This window comes from Suricata suricatta, chromosome 6 (genome assembly GCF_006229205.1).
Source record: "Suricata suricatta isolate VVHF042 chromosome 6, meerkat_22Aug2017_6uvM2_HiC, whole genome shotgun sequence".
Classification (NCBI taxonomy): Eukaryota; Metazoa; Chordata; class Mammalia; order Carnivora; family Herpestidae; genus Suricata; species Suricata suricatta.
This window is the reverse complement of record NC_043705.1, coordinates 65,801,069-65,813,969: the sequence shown is the minus strand read 5'-3', so window position 1 is coordinate 65,813,969 and position 12,901 is coordinate 65,801,069. Positions and strand designations below refer to the sequence as shown.

The 12,901-nt window shown below is 38.6% G+C and overlaps 1 protein-coding gene across 1 annotated transcript in view; it reads right to left on the bottom strand.

Moving 5' to 3' along the window:
* ADGRV1 (adhesion G protein-coupled receptor V1) overlaps positions 1-12,901 on the bottom strand; it is a 506,381-nt gene that overhangs the window by 8,022 nt on the left and 485,458 nt on the right. The window contains exons 88-89 of the mRNA XM_029942597.1: positions 4,858-5,049; positions 1,963-2,140 (exon numbers count right to left, since the gene is read on the bottom strand). Coding sequence (XP_029798457.1) covers positions 1,963-2,140; positions 4,858-5,049 — 370 coding nt within the window. The remainder of the gene's footprint in view (positions 1-1,962; positions 2,141-4,857; positions 5,050-12,901) is intronic.

Here is a 12,901-nt window from a genome sequence, read left to right as displayed (position 1 = left end):
AACTGTAACAATCTCCCAGCCTTTTCTGGTTTTGCTTCTAAATTTATTCTTCATACTTTTGTAAGAGTTATTTTGTCTCAAAAACCAGTGGGAACATGCCATTCTTCTCCTCCAAAACCTCCATGGCTCACTAGGTTCTATAAAAATCCCACTCCTTAGCATGGCATCCAAGCAGGATTTTAACATTATGTAAAATTCCAGCAAGTGTTCCGCTCCCACAAAATGAATCTATTACTAAATGTGTTCCGGAAACACCAGGTTAAATTAAGTGAAGTGGGTTTCTTTACTCTAGGAATTTTTAGAGCTGCTAAAATGCTAATTGAATTGTGAATCTTTGCAGTTTCCCAAACAGGCTCAGTCAGGGGATCCTCCCATTGAGGAGGACTATAAATATCTCAAGGAGGATGTTCGCTGAAACCCAGTTGGGGAACTACAGTAAATTATTAACCATGCAGGTAAATTACCTTTCGGGCCTTTCTCCTGCTGCCTGGATGCACTAGCCTTCCTCCGCAACCATGTTGCAAGCAGGGTCCCTTCTCCCCAGGCACCTATCACCGTGCACCTGTAAGCCCCAGGCCATGGCTCATTCTACTCCCGCATCTGCAGTGCCTTTCCTCCGCCCTTCACCTATTTAAAACCTACATATTTTTCAAGAAACAATTGAGAGGGTATAAAAAAATTTCCTTGATCTCTTCAACAATAATTCATTTCGCTACTTACTTACTCTTCCTTATATCCTATTTGTGTGAATTCGATTCCTCCAAGCAAACTCTAAGTTTCATTTTTCTTTCATTCATTCTTTTTCCCAACAATATTGTTAGATATGATTATTGGAAAATATTCATTTTCCAATCACTATTATTTAAAAAAATTTTTTTTAAAGGCCTGTTTATTTTTGAGAGGAAGAGCAAGCAGGGGAGAGGCAGAGAGAGAGAGGAAGACATAGAATCTGAAGAAGGCTCCAGGCTCTGAGCTGTTAGCACTGAGCCCAACATGGGGCTCAAACCCACGAACTGCAAAATTATGATCTGAGCCAAAGTCAGACCCTTAACTAACTGAGCCACCCAGCTGCCCCTCCAAGCACTATTCTTAATATAGGAATATATAAATATATATATATATATATACACACACACACACACACACACACACACATATATATATACATACTCACACACACATATATACATACATATATATACACTTGGAATAATTATTTTAATAGGCTCATCTGAGCATGGGCATATCTTCTTGCTTGCACATCTAGAAAGGAAAAGTTCACTGACATTTTTTCAACAGTGGCAGTTCAAGATCTTTCTCAGGAAAAAAATAAAAGAAAAAAAACCCTGCAGGGGCACCTAGCTGGCTCCGTTGGTAGCATGGGACTTTTGATCCCGGGGTCCTAAGTTTAAGACCGACACTGGGGTAGCGTTTACTTAGGAATTTTAAAAAAATGTTTAAAGGAAAGGAAAAAACATGCATATTTGATTTGAAAACAACTATCCAGTAGGGTCACAGGTTGCGTGGAGTTGAAAATGTAGGAGGAGCCAGTGAGATACTGTATGCGATGGTGCTTGGAAAATGCAGCGCATCATACCGCCTTTGAAATTTTTGGGTTCAAAGACACTCCAGGTCTCCTGGGCAGGTCAGAGGCAAAACTCTCAGAGTGACGTCCCTACCAGATTGTCTTACAACACTGAAGTTGGCTCAATGGTATCTTGGTGTTACATCAAGATCCAGGACACAGACATTTACATTTAGAGTATGCCTTTTTCTTAAAAGCGAATTATAAATTATTTTTAGAGTGTGTTATATTTGGTGCCAAGAACAAAATATCCTAAAGTTTGGCTGGGATTAGGAATGGGTCATGAGAATCAGGATGTGCACTTCATGGGAAGAAGATACAAGCTGTACCATAGCAAGAGTGCCTACTTCTAATGTGGTTTGTGGGTTCATACATACCAGTTTTTAATGCAAATATCAAGTCATCAAACTCCTGGGACTCCTCATCGGCTATTAGTGAGCCCTGGCCGTATCCTCCAGAAGAAGGGAATGTGGCGCCATTCTGCGGACTTGGCTTCAAGTCAGGACTGGCCTGACTGGCTTGCTGGAAGGATGCTCTCTCCCAATCAGGTGGCACCTTTAGGGTGTAGGGTGGGGAGAAAGGAAACCATAATATCAACACCTAGCTATTTACTCTGATATTTACATGAATAATTTACTTCCACATTCTCATTACAAAAGCCATGTGAAGGGACTGTCGAACTGTTTAGAATAAGACCTCTTTAATTTTGCCTTTCATCCCCAGGGACAACTAATCTGGTGTTTCTCAACAGTTTCTCTATCAGAATTACTTGTAGATTTCTATGTGGTCATGTGTGGGGAAAGAAAATTATTATTATTTAAAACATTTTTTCATTAATGTTTTTTATTTACTTTTGAGAAAGAGAGAGAGAGACAGCATGAGCAGGGGAGGGTCAGAGAGAGAGAGGGTGACACAGAATCCCAAGACGCCAGATGCTCAACAGACTGAGCCACCCAGGCACTCCAAGAAAATTATTTTTTAAACCTAAACAACAGGTTTTATTTTTATGTAGGATATATGGAAAGAAAACTATTAAGAATATAAGCACTGAGAGTGGGGTAATGAAGTGGTGGACAAAATAGCTGAAGGGGAGCAAAAGGCACAAACTTCCAGTTATAAAATAAATATTCACATAATCATTGGATTAAATGATTAAAAAGATAGTTCTAACCTAAAATGATTAAATATATTCACTTCCCTCTTGGTCACTGATAAACAACTCCTTAATCCTTCCCTGCCCAGTGTTTTCCCTTCTCTGCATAGCTTTCTAGAATGTCACTGACAGTCCCTCATTGACAGCTAGATCAAGGCCAATTCTGAGTCTCTGAGGAACGCAGACCACACTTGAAGGGTGCACCATTGCGCAACACCCGACATGAACATTCAAGCAGTGGCTCCGGTAGGAACTGAATCGTCACTGCTGCTCTCTCAGGACATGGGGTTTTCTGAGAAACTACAGGGGTGCCTCCTACTGAGAAAGGTGACTTGATGACGGTAGAGATAATCTGAAAGAAGATTAAACCTTAAAATATTTCAGTAAGAAATTGACCGTCTAGACCAGCACTGCTCAACAGAGCTTTCTGTGATGAAAGAGATATTTTATATCTGTGTTCTCCATTACAGGAGCCACTGAACACATGTGGCTACTGAGCACTTGAATGTGGCCAGGGTGAGCGACGAACTGAATTCTTGATGTTATTTAAGTTTACTTAGATTGAATTTAAATAGCCACACATGGCTAATGGCTATTGAATTGTAGAGCTCAGATCTAGACAAATGCTAGATTGGATAAACAATCAAAAAGACCAAAAAATATATTTTTTTAGAGATTCACTCCTGGGGCGCATGGGTGGCTCAGTCAGTTAAGTGTCCGACAGCTCAGGTCTTGATCTCACAGTTTGTGGGTTCAAACCATGCGTCGGGCTCTGTGCTGACAGTTCAGAGCCTGGAGCCTGTTTCGGATTGTGTGTGTGTGTGTCTGTGTCTCTCTCTGCCCCTTCCCCACTCGCTCTCTCTCTGTCTCTCAAAATAAAATAAAGACATAAAAAAAAAGATTAACATGGGAGACAAAAAATATCACTGAGCAGGTGGATTATCTATCTACCTACCTACCTACCTATTTACCTACTTACCTATCGATAAACCATTACCTTTTCAGACATGTGCACTTTGATTTCTTGCCAGTTTTCGGGATCCAAACACAAATACTGCTTCCCTTGGTTCTTTTTTTCCTCTTTTTTAAATGTTTACTAATTTATTTTGAGAGAGAGAGAGACAGTGGAAGTCTGGGACGCACAGAAAGAGAGTTCGACATGTAGGTCGAACTCAGGAATGGAACTCACGAGCCTTGAGATCATGATCTGATCCAAAAACAAGAGTCTGATGCTTAACCAGGGGAGTCACCCAGGGGCCCGTCCCCTTGGCTCTTTAATACAGAGAGGACAACGAGAGCTAGGTAAGGAACCATAAGCAAGCATGCTGGGGCACTGCAGAAATGGTCAGGGACCTGCATACTGTCTCTTACTGGGCAAATGTCTTCAGGTAGGTTTAAACTCTGAGCAGTGGTCCCATTAATGCAGCGGGTGGCGTTTTGACAGACTGGTGGCAATGTGATTTAGACAAAGGATGGCAAAATGATGTGGACAGAATGCAGAGAACGGTGGGATGTTGATCTCACAGAGGACATCTTGGATAGATTTTCTAGCGGTGCTGCTGAAGCCCTCTTCCAAGCTTTTGCCCTAAAATATTTTCTGGTACTTAAATAATAAAGAGTTTTAGCCTATTTTCTTTTCACTGAGTGTTTGTTGGGATCGAAGTAATGAGCTGGGATGGGTGAAGAAAGGAGGGGAGGAAGTATTTTTAGGAAGAACAATATTTAAAAAAAAACCCATTTCCTAAGCATTTTCAGTCTCTGCCATGTTAAATTAGGAAGATTTTGAAGAAAGAGGCAATGAATTACGCTCTGACTTCCCAGTACAAACTGCTGGTTAGTTTAGCTCACAGGGTAGGGAAAAAAGGAATTAGATAAAGGGCACAGTAAGCCAATCAAATACCACCGATCTGAGGCTGTCCACAGGAAAGGGATTTAAAAGTCACATAGTACATTTTAATCTGCACTCATCTCAATGTGGGTGAGGAGAGAGGGAGGGAGAGAGAAAGGGAGAGATTGAGAAAGAGAGGGAGATGGGTAGGGAAGGGAGAGAGGAGGAGTGCAGGGGAAGGCAGGGGAAGGAAGGGAGAACGTGAGCAAGTGCAAGAGCAAGGGCAGGCACCTCCTCCATAGCACTGATGAGATTCTGTGTGGACTTGCTGATTTCCCCTCCGGCAGAAGGCATGCCACTCCCTGGCGTGAAGAAGGCTGTGCTGGGCCCGGGGTGCCCGTTCATTTCCACTGTGTAGCTGGCCTTCATAGGGCAGCACGTCTGGTTGTGTAGAATGAAATAAACCACAAAAACATAAAGCCCCTGCAAAAGAAAATAAAACTAGCTTGTTAAAAAAAAGTCCAGATACCACAGCTGCAAAAGAAAGGCAGTTATAAGCATAGCCAATTTTCTACAAGCGTTCTCCAAATTCTACCTGAAGCTGGGAATTATAGAACATGTTACAAGTCTAGCAAGGAGCCACTGTAAATTTCTGAACGTCACAAAAAACTTTTCCAATGTTATCTGGGAAACGTGCCGTCTCACTAAAAAGAACAAAACAAAACATTTTCTTTCTTGACTAAAACACAAGTGACTCTGAAATCTAGCCCTACAAATACATGAAAACAGAGCTGCAGACGTATATCTGATTAGCCACGTAGCCTTTTGTTTTAGAAAGCAAACCTCTTGACTTCCAAAAAACTATTCTTTTCCCATGGATCTCACTTATTCTCATTTTTTATTTTAGAAAAATGGTTGAAGTGAGGTACTAGAGCTCTGACCACCTTGTAGACTTCCAGAAGGGCAGCCCTAATCGAGCTTTCTGATTTTGTTCATATAGCTCACTGACTTACTTCATTTGAGAACAGAATCACTGGGTAGGGACTCAGAGGAACTCTGTAGATTGCTCAGTATTTGGCAAGCGTTGCTTCTCAGTGAATGTTACAGGAGACAACAAAGCTATCTAGTGTATTCTAAAAGATCTGATGGCCCTTTAAATTCTTTTGCAACCTAGTCAAACTCTTGACAATTGCTATGCTTCCATCACAGAGAGCAACTCAGATTTTGTATTTGTGTTCCAGACATGGCCTACACTGGCTGTCTTCAGGATTTCTACAAGGGATCTACTGTATACTTCTAATGGTGCTTCTATAGTGCTTGGTAATTTTGACCTTTATACTCAGCCAATAAAATACATTAAATTGCGCTTTTGTATCTGTTAATCTTGGTGTTTAAGTTTTGGAAGCAAATAAGAATCTCCTTAGGAAAATTCTTACATTAATCCACAAAAATGAAAGCAATACACTCAGCTTATTAAAGAAGAAAAGGAGTTAATGTTAACATTGTTCATAAAATACAAGAAAGTATCTTCATTGTGTGAAGCTTGCATTCTCTCATGGTTCATGACATTTCTAGGAGTATGGAAGCAATAATGCAAATAATATACTTGGGGGCTTGAAACTCGTATCTGCTGGTATAAACAGCAAAAGGTTTATTAGAAAATACTCAAGGCATAAGAATGACAATAAATTTTGAGTAAAATGAAATTCGAGAGCAATCTGGAAGATGGGCATGCTGGCGTGTAAGCTCTCTTGCCATTTCTAGAATACTGCCATAAATTAGGTCTTTCTCCCCTTTCTGCTAGAATGAGCCTTCCAGAGTTGGTATTTAATCTATATAATTAAGTATGTTTAAAATCAGTGGTTCATCTGCTAAAAATACTTTTAAATATAATGACTGTAACCGCAGTGTAAAGTTAGTAACAGAAACATTTGCTTCCCTTTGAATTAGGGTTGTTCTGTCTGTTTTTGAGCAATATTAGTATTTTAAATTATGTAGGATAAGTGAATTAGTTTCACATGCGGATGATGATATGACCGTTAGCAGAAACAAATCTTCCTGAAAACACACACGTCCACACATCCAAAATGTTTCTTGTACAAGTAATTTTTCACATGGATATGATATGACCTAACTAAATTGGCCACAGCAATAGACAAAACAGGAAAAAAATTAAACTGTCAGCCTTAAAAACTGTGAGAATGTCCCTGATTTATTTCAGGATTTCTCTAAGTGTTACGAAGTGATAGGGTAAAAGCTAGATCAGGAAACAAAAACCATGCTTTAAAATTGATCTCTAAGGACCCATTTGTTAAAACAGCACGTTCTCTCTTGTTTGTTTTTATATCTAGCCTTTTGTGCTTCAGGAAAGGAACTGCCTGCTGAAAATAACTTGCATGTGAAAACTACATGTGGTTTTTTTCTTTTTCTTAAAAGAATACATATACAATAAATACTTTGAATCTTTTAGATGTGCCCTAAGGAAACGTAAACACTGCTAAAATGAAAAGAAAAGAATGTTTAAATGCAGAGTGTGTGACATTCGCCTGGGTCGGGGCCCAGGCTGGGCAAATACAGAAAAAGGAGCTTCTTTATCTAAAGTACTCAGCCCTTGGAGATTTCTGACCTCAGAGTAAAAACAAGTTCCTTTCCCAAACACTGCATGTTAAATCCCAGGCTCTCCCTCATATGCTGGTCTGTAAGATAATTTAAGAGAGGATCTAGAATCTCAAGTGTTCAATCCAAAATGTTGACCACCCACTACTATATGTGCATGGTCAGGCACTGAGAGGTAAGGAGAAAACATCAGATTCCTACCGCCAAGTTGCTCACAGAGACAATATCATACAAAATAACAGATTAACTCTTTTAGAAGCAAGACCTATTTAATCCATCCACCTGTTGTTCCTGTGCTTTACTTGGGAAGGCCTATGGAAGGGAATTCTTTCCAACACATTGCTACTGTGATTATTTTGTTGCATTTCCTACTACAATGATGAAAAATGCTTTCAAAGTCTTTAGTTATATTGAATCTGGATGAACCATACTACTATAGGCAATTATTTTATTTTTTTTTGATTCAGGCATTTAAACTTATTGGCATACATTCAGTGAGACACAAACAGACCATATGTCTAAAGGAGTTAAAAGATGCTCCTAACATCATCAAAGAGGAAAATAAGTCCATGAGATATAGCTGCTTATCTCAGTAATTTCTATCAGTTCCATATGAAGTGTGAAAGAATCAGTGTTGCCATTTGACAGATTTTCCCCAAGAAGTGGTGGCAAAGGAGAACTGGATAAAACAGGAAGTTGATTAAACTGCCTGCTCCTGAAGGAAGTAAAGTTGGGGCTTTGCACTGATTTGGAGAACTCATCTTCAATCTGAAAGTGTCTCCCTCTGAGGACTATGATACAGCCCTCAAACAGGAGCAGTTAATCTTTTTAAATTTTTTTTATTTTTTTATTTTTGAGAGAGAGACACACACACAGCATGAGCAGGGAAGGGTCAGACAGAGAGGGAGACACAGAATCCGAAGCAGGCTCCAGGCTCTGAGCTGTTAGCACAGAGCCTGACGCAGGGCTCAAACCCTGGAACCGTGAGATCATGACCTGAGCTGAAGTCGGACACCTAACCGACAGCCACACAGGTGCCCCTAGGAGCAGTTAATCTTGACAGGACTTGGAAAAAGATCTCAGAAGAGGGTACAATCCAGGTATTCAAATCGTAACTGCACACAAGCTGTCCCAGTCAGCAATCCCCTTTGTCTCTGCCTCTCCCTTCCCATAGTTCCTTCAGGTAACAAAAAAAGTGGTTAAAAAAATTAAATGCATTCAATGAGTCCATTTAAAAACAGCTGCTCAGTCCCATTTCTTTAATTTTAAATTGGCTCTACATAAAGTGAAACATTAGCTCACTATTTACTTTTCCCACGTTCCACACAAAGTGTGACAGACTTTACACTGTGCCCTCCACCAGTGAGCATTATTAACACACCAATTCAATAAGAGCTCTTACCGATCCTGAGCTAAATGTGTTCAGCAACCTGACGTACCGACTTCTACGATCTCTACTTATAATATTTATTTCAGTTTCTGGCAAAGAGTTTTGGCCAATGTACATGATAAAAGTATGCAGGTGATAGTGCCTAGCCGGCCGTGAAAACACAAAGAATTAAATGTCTGGGCACTAAAATGTAAAGTTTGTAGAGGTACCAGAACTTAAATATTTGAGGAATAAAAAGCTAGTGTTCTACAGGGAATAAGGAGTTGGTCTTACAGACACTGCACTTCTCACTGTCGGCCACAAAGATGAACAATTGTGCTGTCAGTAGTTGGAACTAACTATGATTCATAGAATTTGAAAATAAAAGAGACTGCTAATATAAATTCCAGGGAACCAAGATGAAAAAGGCAGAGATCAAAGGAATTAAAGAAGCTAATAGGGGGGAAAAAACCTTCAAGAATTGTTCATTGCTATCCTTGAAAAAGGGAATCCAAAGAATGAAAACTGAAAATGAATAAAAAGACATAATATTAATATGAGTTTCTTATAAAATAAAAAAAGATAACTGAACCTGCAAATTGAAAGTATAATACCATGTACCAGGGAAATTTTGATACATATTCCTTAATTCCAGATCATAGCCTTACTAAGTTTTAAACTCTAAGATATTCAAACAGAAAAAAAGCCAATCTCTTAAAAAGTGGTACATTTTAGAGTAACTTCAGACTTCTTTATATCAACTACTAGTGCTAAAAGACAATGGAACAGAATCTATTAAGCTCTGGGGAAAAAAGTGGCCCAAGAATATTATACTCAGCCAAAAGAGCATTTGAAATTATCAACCATTTTAAAAAAATGCTGGGAACACAGCACCCATGTATCCTCTTAGATGGGGATAACTCAAACCATATGATAATAAAATATAACCATTAAAGAGATGAATTGCCCATACAGAGGAAAAAACAGAATTCAGTATGAAGATGGCAAAAGGATCATGTGGGGCGCCTGGGTGGCTCAGTCAGGTGGGTGGCCAAGTCTTGACCTCACGATTGGTGGGTTTGAGCCATGTGTGGAGCCTGCTTGGGATACTCCCTCCCTCCCTCCCTCCCTCTCTCTCTCTCTCTCAAATAAACTTTAAAAAATGTAAAAAGACCCATATCTATGCATTTAGATATAAAACCAATACTGAAAAAATTAAGAGAATTATAGAGATTCAAATAAAAAAGTTAAGTCTAGACAACCTAAAAAAACAATATTAACTTAAAAAAGTCCTAAGGTTGGGAGAGAGGAGATGAGAGATCTGAGTATTGATGATTCTTTTACAGCATGTAGTCAATCAATACTATAAAATTGAAATATGTAAGTAATAAAAAACAGTGATTCTAATCCTTTAGAAAAAAAAATTTTTAATTTTGAGATAAAAAGAGAGAGTGAGCTGGGCAGTGGGGCAAAGAGAGAGAAGAGAGAGAATCCCAAGCAGGCTGTGTGCTATTAGCACAGAGCCCAACTTGGGCTCAATCCAACAAACCAAGAGATCATGACCTGAGCCAAAATCAAGAGTAAGTGACTGACCCACCTAGGCACCCTTTTAATCCTTTAATGTATTTGTAATTTCTTATCTTTTTTTTTTTCTTAAAGTAAGCTCTATGACTAACTTGGGACTTGAACTCACAACCTTGAGATCAAGAGTCACATGCCGGATTCAGATTCTGTGTCTCCCCCTCTCTCTGCCCCTCCCATGCTCATGCTCTGTCTCTCTCTGTTTGTCAATAATAAATAAATGTTAACAAGAACAACAAAAAAAAGTCACATGCTCCTCCAAAGGAGCCAGCCAGGCACCCCTACCTATAATATCTATATTTGTGGTATAGAACAATTATTTGAAATTCAACAATTTCATTTTAGTTTTTCTAATTAAATATTCAAGTAAATTTAGTTTTGTACATTACAGCAACTATAATATGGTCACATATTTATAATTTACTTGTAATCAGACATCCAATCATATTTAGTATGCCTAGAAATGTGTCTAGAATAATGTGCACTTAATATTACTTTTATTTTTAAATAACTAATAGAATTCAAAGAGACTTAATGACACATAAATGTAAAAAGTAGGAATGATCTTAAAAACGATCCTTTTGTTTTTAATGCCTTATTTGCTTTTTTTTGGTGCTCTTCATTCTTTTCTTTAGAACGAGATTTTTCTTATATCACTTTCCTTTCCCTTAATCTTGCAGAACTTCTTTTTAGCCTTTTTTATAGTTCGTATGTTACAAATAAATTCAACTTTTGTCTGCCTGAAAATGTCTTTATTCCATCTTCATTTTATTATTATTATTATTTTAATGTTTCACTTTATTTTTGAGAGACAGAGATAGAGCGTGAATGTGGGAGGGACAGAGAGAGAGGGAGGCACAGAATCTGAAGAAGGCTCCAGGCTCTGAGCTGTCAGCACAGAGTGGACGCAGGATTCAAACTCAGGACCAGTGAGATCATAACCTGAACTGAGGTTGGACACTTAAACGACTGAGCCACCCAGGCACTCCGCATCTTCATTTTACAGAGATATTTCCACTAGATATAGAATTCTAGGTTAACAGACTTTTAATTTGTTGGGGGACTCTGAAGATATTTTTTTGTCTTCTGGTTTCCAAGGTTTCTGATGAAAACAGTGTTTGTTTTTATCATTATTTTCTTGTATGCAACGTCCCCTTTACTTCAGCAAGCTGTCCTCACAATTTCCTATTTAGATTTCAAGAGTCTATGATATACCTGAGTAGAATTTTTTTTGCTGGGGGTTCTCTTAAATGCTTTGGATATGTGGTTTTGGCTACAGAATTCGGAAAATTCCTGGCCATCACTGTTTTTGTTATGGTCACCTAATGTTAATGAGGATTAAAATCACTTTTTGAAGTGATTTAAAAGATTTTAACCTTGCGGTGCATGGCTGGCTCAAAAAGTAAGAGCATGTGACTCTTGAGGTCATGAATTTGGGTGTAGAGAATACTTTAAAAAAAGTTTTTAATCATTATGCTTTTATTCTTTGTTTCAGTTCTTTATAGTAAATATTTATCATTTTTTCCAACTAGTGATTTTTTAAAACTACAAGCAAATTTGTCAGTATATTACTAGAGATCAATTCTATATAATGGGTTAATAAAGATCAATTGTAAATATATGGAACATGGACATGTGGATCATTTATTATTGTTTTTCTTTTCCATATTTTAAAAACTAAAACATAAAGATATTAAAATAATAGGTATAATGTTTTTGGAGCCACCAGGAAAATGTGCAATTTCAAAATCTCCACATTTTTGTGGAGGCCCTATGAATGGCCTAAATAAAACCTCTTGTCTTTTAGGTAGTCTAAGAAAGTGCACAAAATGATGCAGGACAATAAAATCTGAGAAATGAAATCTTCACTAAAATTCAGTTTTCAGCTGGAAAAAATCAAACATTTGGGATTTAAAATAAAAGAGTATCTTCCATTAAACTTCCTCCAAGAAAGCAAGCGACTATGTCCTGCTCACCATTGTGCTTTAAATTTGTAGCATGGACCCTGGTACACAAAAGGAGCTTCAGAAGTATTTGTGAAGTAGGAGATTACGGTTTTTAAATTTCAGCAGTGGGTGAGAGTGGGAAGGCGGGCGGGGACAATGTGAGTCTGAGGCATGTGACGGTTTTAGTCCTCTCTTTCTCTCACTATAGTTAAGTGATCCAGTAGATGCTCAGTAAAATTTTGTTTTGGTTTAGGCTTTACATTTCACGTGTTATTTACAGTGCCAAGACTCTCGCATGGGAGAAGCAAGCATCTGCCCCTGACTGGGTCTATGTTAGTCTGGGCTGGTGCCCCTCTGGTGGTGGGCTTGCTTGGTGCTGAGCTCCCAGGTGACTTCAAGGCTATGTCTGGTTTCTCTGCTGGGGCTGGGTTTGTATATTGCTGCTGCTTCTTGTGGCCACTTCCCCTCAAAGGGCTTCACAGTTTTCTGCTTTTGCTCTTCCCTTGGCAGACAACCCTGAAAAGCCTCCGTTGATCTCTTGTTTCTGGCTTTGCATGCTCTTGGGCTGCAGACCTAACTGCTGTTTCTATCGCCAGCGACTTGGCAGCAAAGACAATGGATTTCATGCCAGTGATAGCACTGAAAAGATAAATCCACTATTTGTGCATTTGTACATTTTTTTGGTATGAGATAAGTAGGAATTGCATTGTTCCTTGCTTCTTATTTTTTTTTTATCTCTTCTTATTTTTCAGTTTCAGTGGCTTTTGCTAATGCTGTTATTTATAATAAGAATCCACAATCTGATGTGTGGATTAAATATACA